Source organism: Gossypium hirsutum, chromosome D11, assembly GCF_007990345.1.
Source record: "Gossypium hirsutum isolate 1008001.06 chromosome D11, Gossypium_hirsutum_v2.1, whole genome shotgun sequence".
Lineage (NCBI taxonomy): Eukaryota > Viridiplantae > Streptophyta > Magnoliopsida > Malvales > Malvaceae > Gossypium > Gossypium hirsutum.
In genome coordinates, this window is record NC_053447.1 from 64,123,273 (window position 1) to 64,143,658 (window position 20,386).

The window sequence follows — 20,386 nt, forward strand, 5'->3', positions numbered from 1 at the left end:
TCTGAGTAGCCAACTAATTTTGAATCTTGTGAGTGGGTATAGAATAAACCATGGTTCATCGTACCTTTGATATATCTCAAAATTCTTTTTGCGGCAATTAAGTGGTCTTGCTTCGGCTTCTCCATGAATCTGCTCACCAATCCTACTGCATATGTAATATCTGGTCGTGTGATTGTCAAATACCTTAAACTTCCAACGAGACTTTTAAACAACGTCGGATTTATCGACTCCCTTGTCGAATCAACACTTAGCTTCATCCCTGGATCAGCTGGCGTGACTACTGGCTTGCAATCCTTCATTTTGAACTTGTTCAAAATCTGCTCCGCATACTTCTTTTGAGAGACAAAAATTCCATCTTGCATTTGTTTCACCTCGACTCCAAGAAAGTATGACATCTCACCGATATCTGTCATTTCAAATTCTTTAGTCATAGCTTTCTTGAAATCATCAGACATACCTGGATTGTTTCCGGTGAAGATCATGTCATCCACATATAGGCATACGATCATGATATCTCTATATCCATTCTTCTTTGTGTACAGGGTGTGCTCGTGCGGGCTTTTGATGAATCCATTTCTTCGGAAGTACTCGTCGATCCTTGTGTTCCATGCTCTTGGGGCTTGCTTCAATCCATACAAAGCTTTCTTCAATCGGTAGACTTTGTCCTCCTTTCCTTGTATGCTATATCCAGGTGGTTGTTCTATGTAGACTTCCTCCTCCAAGTAGCCATTCAGGAATGTAGACTTGACGTCCATCTGATAGATTTTCCATTTGTATTGTGCTGCGACCGCTATGAGAAGCCTAATTGTGTCTATTCTTGCGACTGGAGCAAATATTTCATCATAGTCCACTCCTTGTCTTTGCTTGTAGCCTTTGGCGACTAGTCTTGCCTTGTATTTCTCTACTTTTTCTTCTTTGTTGGTCTTCGTCTTGTACACCCACTTGACACCAATCGGGCTATGTCCTTCTGGCAGACTTGTTAGCTCCCACGTGTCATTCCTTCTTATTGCAGCAATCTCCTCGTCCATGGCCTTCTTCCATTTATTGTCTTCAATTGCTTCTTCGTATGTCACTGGATCACATTCTGTCATTAGACAGAATAGTGAATAATCGAACTGTGTCTCTACAGGTTCCGTAGAATTGTAGATGTCGTTGAGACTCCGTGTTCTTGTGGGTGCTTCATCTGAGCTGCTGCTTCCGCTGCTGCTGGTTGGTGACGAAGGGGCTGTTGTACCAGGACTTTGATCATCGCCTTGTTCTTCTTGGTTGATGACATCATTGTCGTCTTCGTTGAAAAATAATCCTTCCACTTTCTTTTCTTCTTCACTCCATCTCCAGTAATCCGCTTCATCGAACTCGACATCTCTTGAGATAATCAATTTCTTAATAAGAGGATTATAAAGTCTGTAGGCCTTACTTCTTTTGTCATAGCCTATAAAGATACACTTCTCTCCTCTATCGTCAAGCTTTTTCCTCTGTTGCTCAGGAACGTGTGCATATGCAATGCATCCAAAAATTTTGAGGTGTCCAACTCTTGGCTTGTGATCGCTCCATGCTTCTTCTGGTGTCTTGTGTCTTACACTTTTTGTTGGACATTGATTCAACAGATAAACTGCGCATTCAACGGCTTCAGCCCAGAAAGTTCTCGGAAGGTGTTTACCTTTTATCATGCTTCTTGCCATATCCAGAATTGTCCGATTCTTCCTTTCTGCAACTCCGTTTTGTTGTGGAGTGCGTCTGGCTGTTAACTGATGAATGATTCCATGATCCTTGCAGAAACTTTCATAAAGCTTTGCAGTATACTCGCCTCCTCTATCGGATCTGAGTATCTTCAAATATCGACCACTCTGTTTTTCCACCATTGCTTTGAACTCCTTGAATTTTTCTAGGGCTTCCGATTTTGCTTTGAGAAAATAAACCCAACATTTTCTGCTATAATCATCAATAAAAGTTAGGTAGTACCTGTTTCCACCGAGTGATTCAATGTCGTACGGACCAGATATGTCGGTGTGTACAATTTCCAATGGTCTTCTAGCTCTTCGAGATTTTCCTACTTCAAATTTCTGCCTATGCTGCTTTCCTTTGACACAGGCTTCACACAGTTGATCTGGATGATTAATACTTGGTAATCCATTCACCATATTTGTCTTCGACAACAGCTTCAAGCCAGAAAATCCGAGATGTCCGTACCTTAAGTGCCACAACCATGATTCATTCTTCAGATCCGTCTTCATGCATTTTACTTCTCCAGACTCGATGTCGAGGGTGAAAAGACGATTTCGCGTCATATCAACTCGAACAACTAATTCTCCACTTTTGTTCCTGATGGCGAGTGAGCGGTCTTTCATATGAACTTCATATCCTTTTTCTAGGAGTTGACCAAGACTGATCAGGTTGCTCTTCAAAGCTGGTACGTAGTAAACGTCTGAGATGTACTTCTTCTCTCCATTCCTTTGTGTTATAACAACCTTGCCCTTTCCTTTGATTTCTGCATGTGAGTTGTCTCCAAAAGTTATTTGTCCATGAACTGTTTCATCTAATTCTGTGAACAGCTCCTTTCTTCCACACATGTGGTTGCTTGCACCGTTGTCGAGATACCACACACTTCTCTTGTGATCTTCATTTTCTCCGTAAGTGAGAAAGACACTTGATTCCACTTTTTCGTTGCCTTCTGCTACGATTGCTACATGGTTTCTTTCATCCACTTTGTGTGTTGATCTGCACTCGTAACTGAAATGTCCATACTTGTTACAGTTGTAGCATTGTACCTGAGATTTATTTTCTTAAAATCTGCCTCGGCCACGACCTCTAGATCCACGTCCACGGTTGGATGTTTGATAATCTTTATTTTCTTGATATCTCCCATATGATTGATTTCCACGTCCTCGTGATCCTCTTCCTCCTCTGTTTCCACCACGGTAGCCTCCACGGTATCCTCTGCGGTTTTCTCTTCCTTGGCTAAAGTTATTACTTGTTTCTCCGTCGTCGACGGACAACTTGCTATGCAAGGCTTGATCAAGATTTTCACTATCTTCATTTAGCTTCATCTTTTGCTCATGGGCTTGCAGAGAACCCACAAGTTCTTCGAGCGACATCTTTGACAAATCTTTTGATTCTTCGATGGCAACGACTACGTACTCGAATTTGCGTGTGAGTGACCGTAGAATTTTCTCCATCACTCTTACCTCGTCAAGAGTTTCTCCATTTCGTTTCATTTCATTTACCACCGATTTTACACGATTGGCATAGTCATCGATATTCTCGGAGCTCTTCATTTTTAACATTTCAAATTCAGCTCTAAGTGACTGAAGGCGTACCTTTTTAGCTTTTTCTACACCTTGAAATGATTTTTGCAAAATCTCCCATGCATTCTTCGCGTTCTTCACATCTGATATTTTCTCGAAGGTTGATTCATCCATACCTTGAAAGATACTATTCAAGGCCTTTTGATCCTTCTTTCGTGCTTCTCGTAACGCCTTCTTAGCGTCATTTGATAAAGCTGCTTCTGTAGCGGCATCTCCGGGCTCGATGTATCCTTTTTCAACGATCTCCCAACAATCTTGCGAACCGAGCAAAGCCTTCATTCGAATGCTCCAATTTCCATAATTTGTCTTCGTCAATTGTGGAACTTGTAGCTGAATTACGTCGCCCATATCGACTTGTTAGATGAACACCAAAGGTACTCCGAACTGGACACGAACCTGACACGAACCAAGCTCCGAACCGTAGCTCTGATGCCACTTGTTGGAAACGTGATAGGCCGAAAATTTACTTTTTATTACACACTCAATATATTACAATACGAAGATTACAAATATTTTCTCAATGACTAGATAGTCTAGCTGCTGCTAGATTTTAACTCACTCAAGGTTTGCTAACCTTCTCACTCTCACTCACGTTGCTTCTCTTATTTCTTTTTTCTTCTCATTTTTCTTCTTTACAACACAAGTTCAAGCCTCTATTTATAGGCTGATAAAGTGACAACAAATGTGGCTATTAATCCACTTAAGTTCCAGCCACAAAACATCTCAATAATGGAGCACTTTGTATGGCTAAAATTTCAGCACTTTGCATGGCACAAAATTGCTCCACGTCTCATGCTTCTAGATTATGCTTGGAGTGGGTTTGATTTCTAACAATATATATATAGATATATATATATATATATTTGCATTTTCATGTATTAAATATTTTATTCATGAGGGAATCGTAGGAAGGTGTAAAAAGTTTGAGTTAAAGAAGAAAAAAAGAAGGCAGAATGGAAAAGGAAGGAAAGAAGAACATTGTTGAATATAAATGCTACATGTTACTCAAATTCTTCATATATTTTCTACAATATGTGTCCGCTCTCCATGTCCACAAAACTATGGTCCTTTTCTACTATTAGCCCTATACTTTATGAACCTTATAGTTTTAATCTCTATACTTTAATTTGGTTATTTTTAATCTCTATACTTTTTAAATTATAAAAATTCCAATTCTCACAATATGATAATTGTTAAATTCATTAATTAAGTTTTGTCATTTTCAAATATAATGCAACAAACCTATCATCATATGTGTAATGTCATACCAGCTTGTAATTTCCACTATAGATTGACAACTACCATTTGCGTCAAGATTGAAATTTCAAAATTTGAAAGTATAAAGACTTAAAATGATCCAATTGAATAATATACTAAATCTAGAACTGTATGCATAATACATGACTAGTAATTGAGTTTAACTAAAGGTTCGTTTGTTTACATGTAAAAGGTTTTAAAGTGAATATTTTTTATATTTTCCTGTGTTTGTTTGTTTCACAGAAAACAATTTGGTCAAAAGAAAATGACTTACAGGTCAACGTAAAATAAGTTGTTTTCCCTGTAAAATGACTTACCATTTTGAAAAGCGTAAGACATTTTCCAGAAAATATTAACTTTTCCAAAAAAGTAAATCATTTTTCAAAAATTATTTTTCGAAAGTTATTTTCAGTGAAATAAACAGAACCTAAACGAACAACTTAATTGCTATTGTTTGGGTCAAAACTAAAATTTTAAATTCTGAAAAATATAAGAACTAAAATTGACCAATTAAAAAACATAAGAACTAGAAATAATTAAATTAAAATATAGGAATTAAATCTACAATTTTATAAAGTAATAGAAAATTTTAACCTAAAATTTTAAAAATTATCCTTCATGTCAAATATCCGCCCTCAACTGGAACAGGGTAGTATAGATGGATCACTGCAGTGAATACATATTTTGATTCTTGTACTACACATTCATTCTATATTCTATGTTTACTTTAGCTTCTCCAATATCATTTTATCTATCCCCTTATCCTATTTCACATTTCTTTTTTAAAAAGTACATCATCCAAATAATCAAATGTGCAAAAAAAAGGAAAACTTTAAAATTCTAAAAATAGATAAAAATCCAAAATTTTGAGAACTTTAATTTATAAAAAGAATCGTATAAAATTATTTTTGAAATTCAAAAACTAAAAACAAAAATGTAGAATTTATTTTGAAATTATTAAAAAACCACATGCATAAAGTAATTGGACAATTAAAATATCCAGATTCAAATGAAGCTATATTTATTTATACAAAATCATTCTGAATCTAATTTTTTTAGTAATTCTATAATTTTTTTTAAAAATAATATAAGGATTGAACCTCTCTTCTTCCAAATCAATTAAAAAAAAAAAAAAAAAGAGGATCGAATGTAAAGAAAAGGAGTTGCAATTACCGAGTGACTTGAGAATCCCAACCAGATAAATCGGCAGCAGAAGTCAAAGCAGTTCTCCAGGATTTCACCTTTTCAACATCATGCTTGAAATTTTCTTCATGCTTTGCAAATGCATCTGCAAAACTCCCTCTTTGTTTCCGTACATCTGAGGGATCTACACCGTAAAATACAGGAACCACAAAATAATGCCCTTTCAACTTCTTGCAGTTCATGATCTTGACCACCTCGTCCAAGCACCATCTTGAAGAAGCGTAGCCTTTGGAGAAAACAATGACTGAAATCCTCGATCCTTGAATGGCCGTCAACAGTGACTCTGAAATTTCATCTCCTCTTTGAAGCTTCTCGCTGTCTATAAAAGTTGCGATATTCTTTCGACACAAATCCTTATACAGATGACTTACGAAACTGCAACGAGTATCCTCGCCTCTGAAGCTAAGGAAAACATCGCATGTCCTTTCTTTGTTCGTATCTGCAGCAGCAGAAGAAGAAGGTGTTGAAGGAAGCATATTGGTGTTCCGCCGGATTTGATCAAAGATTTTTGGATTCTGAGTAAAACTATTGTTTTTGAAGTCAACTACGCTTACATCAACTGCAAAAGCGTGTGGAACCATAGACATTTGGAGATATTTGGACGACTTTTAAGAGCCTCCGACAAATTGGAAGCTGAGTCTTTGGAAACCATTTATATTCTACTAATGTTTTAACCCTTCCTCCCAAGTTAAAAGTAAAAATATATACATACAACTTTTAAAATTTTATATTATTTTTATTTCGAATGATATTTAAAAATTATAAATAGAGTCAACAAAAAATTTTAAATGCCTAAATCAGTTCTAAAAAATATATATTTTTATTAATGAATTGATTTATTAATTTATAATAATTTTTATTTTAATATCTCGACTCCTTTTTAATTTTATTCTTAATTTTTCTTGTGTTAATTTTATTTACATATTATATTTATCGTATAATTTTTTATATTAAAATGTTTATTTGTTGTAGAGATGTGGATTGTCACATTGATGTTACATTAGTAATTAATTAAGTTTTTAAAATATTAAAAAAATATTTTTTAAAAGTAAAAACAAAAATTATAAAAAATATTTTAAAATTTTATTAATAAATGTTAGTTTTTTTTATCTATTTTAGGATGATTTGATAAAAATAAAAATTTAAGATTTATGGCAAATATATATTTTGATTAATGAATTTGTTTATTTCATAATAATTCCTATTTTAGCATTTGGACTCCATTTCAATTTTATTCTTAAATTTGTCTATATTAATTTCATTTGCAAATTATATTTATCACATAATGTTTATTTATTATATACGTCATATTAAATAATTTTTTATATTATATAAAATAAAATTATTTTTTATATATTTGTTATTTTTTCTTATGGCATATATCTAAAATCATTCTAATTTTTCAAACCGAAAGATAAGCATCCACCACTACAGAAAGAGACGAAAGAGCAATAATTGCTTTATACTTTTTTCTTTTTTAAAGAGTTTCATGGAAATAAGGTAGTGGGATATTCGGCCGATATGTTTGAATTGATATGAAATAATGTAAAATCAACGTTGACTCAATTACCTAAATTCTTATTTTGGCAATAAAAATATTTTATTGTTATGAAATAAATAAAAGAGAAAGTAAAACAACCATAAATAGAAAAATAAATGAGAACATATAAATTTTATTCGTCACCGAAATGTTTATTATGATTCTTCAAAGTTTATATTTATAGACATAATATATATATATTTAAACAAAACAAAACTTTACTTCTAATGATTATTAGAATACTAAAGTATATCAAACTTATCTTGATGTTATTAATATTCACTTAATAATAAAATATTCATAACGCTTTCTGTTTGATGTCTATTGGTAGATAATGTGTCTCATTAGAATCTTACTAACATAAAAATCCTATGGAAAAAATTTTCTAATGGAGGAAAAAAAGTACACATATTTATAATATGCATAATATGGATAACATATTTATAAAATTTCCTAATGGAGAAAAACCTTATCAGTGGAACAAAACCTCGGTTAATGGGAAAATAGTACAACACGTATTTACTCCCCCTCTTGACATCACATAATATCTCGTCTTCTACGTAAATATTAATTTTTCAAATGATCACTTACTCGTATTTGCTAAGCATCTATACCACCGTTCTTTTGAAAGTCATCAATGAAATTTTTTTGGGGGGAAATATGTTTTGATCTCCTCAATAGTTTTCAACAATAATCATAACAAAACTTTGATCATGATAATTTCATACTAATACATATGTTCAAATCAATTCATATATATTTTTGGGGAATTTTTATATGCTTCCGGCATTCTAAATCCTTCAAGGATTTAAATACAAACTTCCACTATATAAGTGATTTATATAAAGATTGTAACAACAATCATAAGACACTTGTCAAATCTTTCATGAACTATCAAACTAATAATATATCTAAAGGTTATTGCATTTATAACAAAATAATATTATATTTTCTCATAATCACTGCCAAGACTTAGCAAAAAAACTATATTTTATTATTTCATTTTTGCAAAACTACTCATTTAATTATACTTTTAGATGCTTAAACTATTGGTCCAGAAACTTCACAAATTTAATTATACTTTAACTGTGTCTTTCCGTTTTAGTCAATTTTTTCCATGTCTATATTTCTTGACAAATTTATTCAAGATCCTCATTTTTTTTTTCATCATTTCAATAATAATATTGCATGCAAAATTGTTGTCGATAACTTTTTATTTTCACAGTTCCATATTTTCTTGTATTGACATAACTTATTGAGATATTTTTATTTTCACTATTTTCACTTTCAATTTCAAGTACTTGAAATTCTTTTAGAATTTTAATAATTAGTTATGACTTTGATCTCTTCAAAAACATCCACCTCCACTATATAACCATCTATATTTATTATTTTTTACGAGAATTTTCTATATATTTAAAAAAATTAAAAAGTCCTAAAAAATATACAATTCAATTGATTTGTATTTGAATTCATGTTAAAATAACAACAATACTAATTCAATTAAAGTTGAATCCCCAGCTGTAATCTTTTTTTCCAATCAATTGGTTGGAATTGGTGTTCACAATAAAAGAAAGGGTAAATTACACCAACAATCAATCAACTTTCGGGTAGCTGACAAAATAGTCACCTAGGTCTCATTTCAATCACTAAACTTTGGAAAAGTGACAAAATAGTCACTGATTAACAATTTCTGTTAGTGTGTTAATGGGACCGCTGATGTGGCAAGTTAACCAACTGATATGGCCAGTTAACTTGCCACGTTGGTGAAGCAGCTGATGGGTCTTGGTCTGAGGCGGGTTTAGGGGAAAATTTGAAGGGTTATGTTGGTTTAGAGTAAAAAATTAGAAATTGATTCTGATTAAGGGGATTTGGGGGGGAAAAAGAAATCGATTTGGGAAAATTTTGATTGTGATTTGGGTTGGTTTGGGTTTAAAACTGATTTGGGAATCGATTAAGAAGGTTGGTTTAGGGTTAGAAATCGATTCAATAATTGATTAATAGGATATAGGGTTAGAAAATGATTGGTTTTTTCGTTTAGGGAGAAAAGAAGACGAAACCAGAAACCTATCAGTGTTTTTTATTCTCAGCAAAAATGGTTAATAGAAGAGAAGCTGCCAATGTTGTTACATATATTGTAACGGGTAAGTTAGAAGCATTTAGTTTTTTATTTTTTGAATTTAAGGTTATTTCGATTTAGGGTTCTTTTGGGTTATTTCGATTTTGATTTTGATTTTGATTTTGATTTTGATTTTGATTTTGATTTTGATTTTGATTTAGGGTTATTTCAATTTCGATTTTATTTGTTATTAATGTGCCTGAAAGATTAAGGTTTGGTTATTAAAGTGAATGACAGATAATATGTATGGTATGCCATATGCATGATGTTTATTGTTTATATCAAACTGATGTTTGTTGTTTGTATCTGCCATTGTATGAATGACATTATCAAACTGATGTTTATTGTTTGTATCTGCCATTGTTTGTATCCTAGCTGCTATATTGTATGTGGCAATATCAGATTTGTTATTTACCTTCTATATTGTTTTGGTTATTGTCTGTCATTGCCTAGGTGTAGGGTTAAAGTATTTGGTTATTGTCTGCCATGTGCATGACAGAAATGGTTGTGTTTGTATTAAATTATTTTTGTATTAGTTATTGTCTGAAAAAAATGGTTAAAATGTTTGCCTATGTTGTCTGCCCTTATTGATGAGTAATTTGTTTGGAAAATTTAATTGATGACAATTTTAATGAGAATGAAGAAGAAATGTCTGGTAGTGATGTGTTTAATAGTGATTTGTCTTGTAGTGATGCATCTGAAAGTGATGTGTCTAATAGGATAAGAGTTAATTTAGATGGTTTAAAAATGGATGATATAGAAGTAGGTGAACTGTGTGATAGTGATGATTCTGGGAGGTTAGATAGTGCACTTGAATATGACTCAGATGACCAATATTGGCTCGAGTTCAACCTAGAGAATGACATGAGTAATTCTAGACTTAAGGTTGAAATGTTATTTAAATTTAAAGATAGTTTAAAAGAAGCTGCCAAGCAGTATGGTAGGTTGAATAGTTATTTTATTATGTTTCCCAAAAATGATCTAAAAAGGTTAAAGACAGTCTGCAGTGGAAAATGTTCTTGGTTCATATGGGCCTCTAGACTAAATCCTAATGACCCTACTGACTAGACTTGGCAAATTAAGAGTTCAAACCCTCACCATACTTGTTCTAAAGTCTATAAAAATAAGAATGTAACCTCGACTTAGATAGATGAACATTGTCAAAACCATTTTTTTATTTTGAAAAAACAGGGATCGACTTTGAGAATGAAAATGGAGTCGCCACCGACCTTTTATTGAGGTGTGATCGGCTCACATTGAAAACGATTTTGGTCTGCAAAATTTGAGAAAATAGGTTCGGGAGTCGGTTATGCACGAGGAAGGGTTAGCACCCTCGTAACGCCCAAAATTGGTACCGAATCGATTGTTTTAATGTCTTAGTTTCGAAAACTTGAAAAGATTTTAAAATACGATCCTTTTAACTTGAATAAACGAATTGGATGGCAAGACATACTCATTTCAAAGAAATAACTGTCACACTCAGTGAGTTAGGGTGCAACTGTTTAATCTTTAAAACTAAGTTTATCTTTTTAAAATTTAAAATTCATGCATTTTGAAAAGGATATTTGGTTATTTGGGTCAAACAAGAAATCAGAATCCAGTAAGTTAGGGTTCAATTTCTCAAAATTCCTAAACACCGAATATTACCTTTATTTAAAAAATCCTTAATTCGAGGTAGCAAAATGTCATATCCAGTGAGTTAGGATCCAACATTTTGAAATCCCGAAAAACTTTATTTAACATTTGTTCGGTTTTATCACAAAAGAAATACTTGGCTATTTAAATTCGTCGAAAAGAATTGAAGCCTAATAAGCTAGGGCACAATACTCTCGAGAATCGTGAACACCGAGCATTTTTTAAAATTTACGAAATAGAATGATTTTTGTGCTTCAATGAAAGACAATTTTTAAAATAAATGTAGTGTAATTGAATGGTAATGTACACCGTAAAGGATAATTTGTAAATAACACACGCCAATAAATAACAAATAATCAATATATAAATGTGAACAAGTAATACAATGTGCATAATAACAATGCTAACATTTAAGAGTTAATGAATTAAAAAAAAGTCAAGGCACTAAGTGAATTAACACATACGAAATTGTACAAGTTTTAAAATAACTAATAAAAAAAATACAATCGGTCAATCATATGTTACAATAAAATTAAAAAAAAATATATGTATATAAGAATTTTTTAAAAAATGAATCCAAGGATGAAATAAAAAATAAACGCTGTAAAAAAAATAGAAGTATAAGAATAAGATTTTTTATATGAAATATATAAAACAATATACATGTTAACCTAAATGAATGTTAAATGAAATGTTAAATGAAAAGCATAATAATAACATAAACGATAATATGTATACACAATAATATTAACACAAAAAAATGAAAAAAAAAATATAAAGTATGTAAAATAAGGTTTAAAGAAAAAGAAAAATTATATGTATAAATTAGTTTAAAAACATATAAACATAATTTTATAAAAAAAATAAAGATTAATAGTTATAATGATGCGAATTCAATAATATAATCATAAAATAAAGATAACTTAATAAAAATTATGTATATATAATGGTATAATATAAAAGTATTATCATATAGGTTTTAAAAGTATAAAAATATAAAAGAGAATTTTAAAAAAATATTATAGAACTACAGAAAGGATACAAATTATATTAGGTTAATAAAAAAATTATTAAATTTAAGTAATAAAACTTGAAAACTTAAAATGATATTATATGAAAATTTTTATATAAGATTAATAGTAAATTTAGAATAATTAATGATAAATTATAAATAATAACACATGAAGAATTAAAAATAATACATAAAATAAACATTTAAAATAATAATACAATAGATTTAAGCAATATCAACAATAAATTTATAAAAGTAAGTTTAATTAGAAATTATACTAGACTTAAAACTAAATATATTAAAAAAACATAATAAGAATAAGAAGAAAAGAAAATATATATATTTAACCGAGTTTTTTATTATTTTTTAAAAACTAAAATAAGGATTAAATCGGATTTAGAATAAAATTATAAAAAAATGAAAATAAAATAAAATTGAGCGGCAAAATGAAACGTGCGTATTTCATAAGGGACTAAATGGGAAATATTCCCTATCCCTCAAAACGCATCACAACAGTGGGGGCCAAAATCAAATAAAACAAAATGTTAGGCTAGATTTAAAAAAACTAAAATGGACTAATTTGAAATTCATTGTAAAAATGGAGGGATCATTTGTGAAAATTGACCGTAGAAACAAAAAGCGCGGATCGGAGATTGAATCGGGTCGGGTAATCGGGTCATTGGCCCTTAAACGGTGTCGTTTTGGAGCCATTGAAGCAGGCCCTAGACGGCGTCGTTTCTTTCGCTATACAAAACCTATTTTGAAACCCTAAGTTAGCAGAATCAACAAAATCAAACGCCTCTGCCTCAAAACCATGCTCTCAAACTGGCCGTTCTAAGATCCTTCACTCGATCTCCGATTGCAATGGAGTAAGCAAGGAATCGATCGCTAAGTAAACTCTTCGTTTTCTCACCTCTCTTTCTCTTTTATTTTAGTACCATTAATGAACAAAATCAGTAAAGAAAAAAACAAAGAAAAGCGAGTAAAAGTTTAAAATCACCTTTTGAATACCAGATTTCCTTTTGATCTCCTTGAATCTTTTTTTTTTGTTTTTGTATTCAAATATCCGTGCGTGTAATCGTTTACAGTGCTTTTCTCCCCTTTTTATAGCCAGAGATAAAATAAAATAAAATAAAAATACAATCAAAATAATAAAATTCTAGTTTGTTTTTGCTATTATTTTTCTGCTATTGCGTTTGTTTTCTTTGCGGTTATTCCCTTTTTGCTCGCTGTTTATTTTCTATTTTTTTCTTTTTCTTTTTCTTTTTTCGTTGCTGGTTCGTTTGTTGCATTGCAGGAGCCAGCTGGAGATGGAGGCGCACATGTGGTGGTGGCGCAGCATGCGCGGAGGAAACGATTGGTGGCTTCGGCGCGACGCATGGGAACCTGGTTGCTGCACGGAAAGGTTTCTGGAGGCTTCAGAAGAATGGGCCACTTCGAATTGGGCCACTGTAATTGGGTTTCGGGTTTAATTGGACTGCTTGGGCTTCTGCTTATTGTAATCGGGTTTGGGGTTGAGTTGATGTATTTTGGGTTTGGGTTTTAGATTTAGGCCTGCTGTTTGTAATAAAAACTGGACATTTTGTTTTTATTCTATTTAGTTTTTATATTTCATTTTAATTTGGTATTTATTTATCTATAATTTTGGGCCTGAGCTAAAATTGGGTATTAGAAACATTATAAAGAAAAATTTATTGTTGATCCTGATTATTCTCTGAAGTCATGACAACAAGATGTTAAAAGAGATTTATGTTGCATAATCTCACTAACCAAATGTAGGAGGGCTAAATTTAGGGCATTGGAATTAATTGAATGAGCTCATAAGACTCAATATGAGAATATTTATGAGTATTTGTTAGAGGTTAGGATCCAAAATTAGGGAACAACAACAATTTGTTATCCGGATAACAGGTTGTTTCAAATGATGTATGTCTACCTGTAGGCATGCAAAGATGGCTATAGGGCTGGTTGTAGAAGGATAGTAGGTTTAGATGGATGTTTCTTTAAAGGCTACTATGGTAGCTACTTACTTGCAGCTTTTGGGATAGATGCAAATAATGACATCTATCCTATTGCATATGCTGCTGTTGAAAGTGAAAACCAAGCATCATGACTTTGGTTCTTGGAGTTGCTTACAATAGACTTGGAATTGTGAGCTCATACCATATATCTTTTATGTCTGACAAACACAAGGTAAAACTCCATTTATTTATTTTTTTATATTGTTTCTATTTAGGGTTTAGGGTTTGTCAAAGATTATGTTGTTGGTCACATGTTAGAATTGTGAGCTCATACTATATTTGTCACATCTATCCTATTACATATTCCAAGTCCTTTATTCTAACATTATGTTGTTGGTCACATGTTGATGTAGTTATTCCTTTAAACTTTTCTATGTATTTAGAAATTTGTTAGAGAGTCATATTCCCATGCACATATGTCTAAAAAACAACTCTAATATAAACATTAAATAGTAATTAATTATAAATAAATGCTAATATCTTTAAACTTTTAACTCAAGACCCTTAAACTCGATATCCTAAATCTTAGATTTATTAATATTTATTTATAATAGTTACTATTAATGTTTAATCATGTCTAAATACAATTATTACTATTTATGTAAAAGTCTTCTATATATTTTTTTCTTTAATTTAATAACGATATGTCATGTTATTATATATTAAAAGTACACGAACTTATGTACTAACGATACATCAAATATTATTCTTAAAAAATTTTAGTTGTTTTATAATCTTTAGATTTTAGCAAAGAGGGAAAAAAAACTTAGCAAAAGAAAGAACCAAGAACAAAACCCAAAATTTTGAACTATGTTTTTTTTTGTTTATGTTTGAATAAAGTCAATTATTACAAGATGTTAAATTTCTCAATGCTGTCTTACCAAAAAGAATTCTCAATGTTGAATCTTGCCATTTAACCAAGTTTTGTATTTTATATATTTCATATATATGTATATATATTTCCAGTTATATAAATAGTCAAAAAATATTAATTGTTGTCTTTTTTTTTTCTTCTTCTTCATTCATGATTCAAAACTGCAATCTATTTTATTTTGGAAAAAAACAACTTTTCACTTATATCTTAAAAACAAGGGTAAACTATACCCATGGTCACTTTTGTTTACCTTAGGTTACGTTTTAGTCACTTATGTTTGAAATGTTACGTTTTAGTCATTTACGTTATCATGTTGTAACATTTTAGTCACTGAGCCATTAATCGTCGTTAATGGTGTAACGGTAAGCTGACGTGGCACGTTAAATCATCATTTCAAACAAAATTTTAGGTTAAATTATACAATTGATCCCCATTTTTTTTGTTTTAAGTAATTTAATTTTTTTCTTTTATGTTCTTTAAACTTTCCTATTTTTTTCCATTCTCTTTTGTTTCGTCCTCTGTTTTCATACATTTCCCATTTCTTTTAACATATTAGGAAGTCGAATTGGCAATGAAAAAAGAAGTAGGAAGTCAACTGTCATCATTTGCCTATAACCAAAACCCTATAACCAAACCCATAAACCCATACCATGCTTCTTTCTTCACTACCAATTCGACTTCCTGGTATGTTAAAAGAAATAAAAAAGGTAGAAAAACAGAGGGAGAAGCAGAAGAGAATGGAAAAAAAAAGAAAAAACAAAGAAAGAAAGTTAAAAGAACATAAAAGAATTAAATTGCTCAAAACGAAAAATTATGGGGACCAATTGTATAATTTAACCTAAATTTTTTGTTTGAAATGATGATTTAACGTGCCACGTCAGCTTACCATTACACCATTAACGACAATTAATGGCTCAGTGACTAAAATGTTACAACACGATAACGTAAGTGACTAAAACGTAACATTTCAAACATAAGCGACTGAAATGTAACATAAGGTAAATAAAAGTGACCATGGGTGTAGTTTACCCTAAAAACAATATAAAATATGATTGATTATATAGTTTTATTTAGAACTTTTTCTACTATTTTTAAAGTATGTCCTTTGAGTTATAAATATTTATTTAAATCCATTTAGATATGCCTTAAATTTCTAATTGTGTTTGAACAAAAGGAAACGAAAAAGAAAGAAGATATAAAAATTTGAGTGAAAAATAAACATTTATAAATAAAACCTATGATAAATATGTATTAACAAAATATATATTAACAACATATTTAGGGTTTGAAATTCACTGCAGATGAAATATATGAAGCATCACTGAGATGTCATACATTGAATCCTTAATTTGCAAATAATAGATGAACCCCGCACTGTTTTATCTCCAAAGAAATATTCCTTAGTGACGTATTCGACCCATAAAGAAGAGGGTAGAATTTAAAGGAAGCCTCATTGTAAATACACTTGTTTGATGCCTGACTTTCAACAAACTCCCAAACTTTGAAATCATCATATAAAAGGAACATGTGATCCCACCCAAACATTCGGTCTTCATGGGTTAGTAGTCCCACCCCCCAAATGGAGAATGAACAAGTAAGGTCTTGACTGTCGCCATTATAGGATTTTAGATGACATTCACATCTAATGCCAAAATTCCTACCATTATAACACTCTGGGAATGAAACAACAACGGAAGCAACAAAAGATGGAAAGTTTATCCACCACTCTGAAGGCAATTGGATGTTTATGGAAGATCCTAAGCTCTTGAAATCAAACCATTCCGGGATTTCACTTCCAGGGACGCATGTAATAAACTTATTTCTTTGAGGGGATGCCTGTTCAATTACAATTATCAGAAACATGATAGATTATTCAGCAATGCATATAAATATCAATTGTCCACATTGAATATATATATAGAAGAAGAAGAAGAAGAAGAAGAAGAAGAAGAAGAAGAAGAAGAAGTTGACCTGATGATAATCTTTTAGGACATTCACCATTTGCTTAAATGGCGTCTCCAACTTTGGTGTTCCATGATTCCCCACACCTTTCTCATTCAGTTGGAAGCAATTGGTAAATATCAACTTCAAGCATCGATATGGTTCATCTTGACAGAACAGTGCTTGCTCAAAAAGCTTTTTAATGCTGGTCACTTCCTCTAGTGAAGTGCAGCTATCTGCATCCAAATGTCCTAGGCTTGGTGGAAGCTCTGGTAATGATTTCAATCTCTTGCAATTCCACAAGATTAACTCTTGCAACCAAGGAATTTGATGGTTGTAGGTAAGCTTTCAAGATTGGTTCCAGATAAATCTAATTTGTACAATAAGGATACCCCGTGGAGATCTTTCAGCTTCACTGGTCTACCTCCAATGGCAGAAAACAAGTTTTTTACAGCAAGATTTGAACGACCACAAATATCAAGTCCCCAAAAAGATTTCGATTTATATAATTCGTTTGGAAGACAAACAAGGTTTCACAGTTGCTCAATCTCAAATATCCAAGACTAATAAAATTGTCAATGGAAGAAGGTAATTCCTTCAAAGCCGTTCCGCTCAAATCAAGATCCCTCAACCTCTCCATGGTGTCCAAGATTTTTGGGAAAGTCTCCAATCTTGAGCAATCTCTAAGATTGAATTTCTCAAGAGATTTCAATTTATGAATACTTGTGGGGAGAGATTTAAGCCTCTTGCAACCTCATAAGTTGAATACACGAAGATTAGAGAGACATTCGATGGAGGAAGGAACTTCTTCAATTGCAGTTCCATCTAACCATAGCTTTGTTACATTCAATGAAACCTCTGGAAAACTTAACAGATTTGAGCAGCCACTAAGATCAAGTTGGGTGAGGGATATGGCTTTATACAAGCTAGGCAGAGATCTAATATTTTTACAGTAACTGAAGTCCAAATGAGTTAGCTTCTCAAGATGCTGAAGGGATGGAGGAAGCTCAGACAATTTAGAACACCGGTTAAGGTATATCTTTCCAAGATTGGTGGCGTTGGAGAGGTCTGGGATTCTTACAAGGTTCTTAGAAAAGAAGAGATTGATAACCTTCAAATTTACTAAATCCTGCATGCATCACAAGTATTTGACAAATTTCTCTACATTCAGCAGCTATAATTAAAACAATTATATAAATACGAATACAAATGATCTTATATTATATTAATTTCAAAATATAAATAAAATATAATAAAATTAAAGGATACTATCAATAAAAGTAAATATACAATCTCTTTTTATTTTGTTTTTCCATATGCATTTAAATTATAAATAATTTATTATTATGTTATTTACAATATATTATTATTTTATGATCATATTTTTAGTTGTAAAGTTTATCGAATGTTATTAATAAACTACACATATAATCATCAATCGATTCAAATTTGATCATCCATCTATTAAACATAAAAAAATTCGTCACCTAATCGTCAGAGTGGGTAGTATTCTCATGACACATAGTGTTACCAATTCTTTCGATCCAAAGTTCTCTTTCTTTTGTTTTCCTAAGTAATGTGGGATATGATCTTTATATAGACTTACACTCGTTTTGTTTTTTGTTCTAAACTATTGAGTATGACTCCTATTTAAGTCAAATTTGAGAAATAATCTTTTAGTTTCACTTTGTTTATTTGTTTCAATCAAACTCTGATTAGTCTAGATTATTTTTTTATTATTTGACCTATGAATTTAGCCTATAAATAGGCTCTTTTACAACCTTAGAAAATACACCCATTATAGATTAGAACTCATAACACATTTAGAGAATTTTGTGTTTGCGTTTTGAGGGTTCTTTGGTTTCTAGTTTTCGGGGTTTAGTTTTTATCTCCATCTTTTGTATTCTTCGTTCTTTTGTCATTATAATAAAATTATCTTTGCCCGTGGTTTTTTATTCTCTTTGGAGGGGTTTTTCCATGTTAAATTTGTGTGTTCAATTTTTCAATTTATTTTGCTATTTTTTTTACTTGTTGCTTAATCGGGTCGATCCCAACATAAACAATGTGAGATTCATTACCCTACTAATAGAAGACTTAAGAGCAAACTTGGCACCTAAAAATTAATGATAATAGCTAACCTTTGTACAACAGTAAACACTAGCAAAAGATATTTTCCAATAAGTTGGAGTTGATATTCAACACTCCCTTTTAACACCAACCTCTACCATGTCCAGCTGATGACAGAAGCTCCTGAGCTTGTTGCCACACAAGCCTCTTGTGAGTAGGTCTATAACTTGGTCTTCGATCTGACATGTTCTAGCTTGATTTCTTCTGGCAAGACTTTCTCTAATAAAATTATAATGCACATCTACATGGTTAGTTCTTGCATGAAAGACTGGATTCTCTGCCAAGCATATTGTTGACACATTGTCTCAATATAAAGGAATTGGAGTCTCCACTAGTTGATGCAAGTCCACCAATAGTTGCAAAAGTCAAGTGCTTTATTGAGCTATTATCTCCACTGCACAGTACTCTGCTTCCATTGTTGACAAAGACACTATCGGTTGTCTTTTGACATACAATGAAATTGTTCTAGACCCAAGCATAAACACATACCCAGTTGTTGAACATCAGGCATCATGGTCTCCTGCATAGTCAGCATCATAGTAGCCAACTAATTTACAATCTCCATCCTTTTTGTACATAATACCACAACCAAGTTTACTTTTTATATATCTCAATATTTGTTCAAATGCTTCAAAAAGAGGCTTCTTTGTTTTTTGCATGTAGTGACTCATAATGCTAGCTACAAAAAAAAAACATGTTATTGTTAAAGTTAGGTAGATAAGACTACCTGCAAATTGTCGATAGATTGTGGCATCTTCTAAATTTTTCCTTTCATTAGCACACATCTTGGCATTTGATTCTATCGGCGAAGAAATTGTCTTAAAATTGACCATTCCAAAATTTTTCAATAAATCATTAGAATACTTTTTTTGGTGAGAATAGTTCCTTCCTTAGTGCCTGAGAATAGTGTGATCAATCTCAAGACCAAAAAGTGCCTGAGTTGTCAAAGTTCTTTCATCTTAAAGCAAACTAATAAATTCTCCTTGGTTTGAAGAATTTTTTCTCACAATCTCTTATGATGATTAAGTTGTCCATATATACTAGCATGATAGCTAGTTCTCCTCCACTCGCTTTTACAAACAAACTCAAATTTATAAGTGCCACTAAGCAACCACTACGAGCAAGAAATTTAGTAATATTATCATACCAAGCCATTGGTGCTTGCTTTAACTCATAGAGCGCCTTTCGAAGCTTACACGTATATTCGGGATTATCTTACTCTGAAAACCAATTGGTTGATCTATGTAGATCTCTCGATCTAGCTCTTCCTATAGAAATGCATTTTTCATATCAAACTGCCATAAGTTCCAATTCTTTCTACTAGCCAGTGCTAGTAAGACTTGAATAGTTGT

At 31.7% G+C, this 20,386-nt stretch overlaps 2 protein-coding genes and 1 long non-coding RNA gene across 3 annotated transcripts; 1 reads left to right on the forward strand and 2 right to left on the reverse strand.

Annotated features, from left to right (window-relative positions):
- Positions 1-5,731: 5,731 nt before the first annotated feature.
- On the reverse strand, positions 5,732-6,346 carry LOC121223225 (disease resistance protein RPV1-like). The gene has a single exon (XM_041104357.1). It carries the CDS (start codon positions 6,344-6,346, stop codon positions 5,732-5,734), a length of 615 nt encoding a protein of 204 aa, XP_040960291.1.
- Positions 6,347-12,523: 6,177 nt separating this feature from the next.
- On the forward strand, positions 12,524-13,691 carry LOC107929792 (uncharacterized). Its single transcript, XR_001692899.2, has 2 exons — positions 12,524-12,963; positions 13,369-13,691. It is a non-coding gene; the product is annotated as an uncharacterized lncRNA (long non-coding RNA).
- A 3,970-nt stretch (positions 13,692-17,661) lies between these two features.
- Positions 17,662-19,220, reverse strand: LOC107929737 (disease resistance protein RPS6-like). The gene is made up of 3 exons (XM_016861247.2): positions 19,127-19,220; positions 18,986-19,020; positions 17,662-18,036 (listed from the first exon to the last, which is right to left on the reverse strand). The coding sequence occupies exons 1-3, from the start codon at positions 19,218-19,220 to the stop codon at positions 17,662-17,664; spliced, it is 504 nt and encodes a 167-aa protein (XP_016716736.2).
- Positions 19,221-20,386: the final 1,166 nt, after the last annotated feature.

Excerpts from the sequence above, each read along its gene's own strand:
- LOC121223225 (XM_041104357.1), bottom strand. The coding sequence starts at position 6,346 with ATGGTTCCACACGCTTTTGCAGTTGATGTAAGCGTAGTTGACTTCAAA.
- LOC107929737 (XM_016861247.2), bottom strand. The coding sequence starts at position 19,220 with ATGTCAGATCGAAGACCAAGTTATAGACCTACTCACAAGAGGCTTGTG. Across the intron at positions 19,021-19,126 it reads ATCAGCTGGACATGGTAGAG|GTGCCAAGTTTGCTCTTAAG; the intron begins GTTGGTGTTAAA and ends ATTAATTTTTAG. Across the intron at positions 18,037-18,985 it reads TTAAGTCTTCTATTAGTAGG|GATTTAGTAAATTTGAAGGT; the intron begins GTAATGAATCTC and ends TGATGCATGCAG.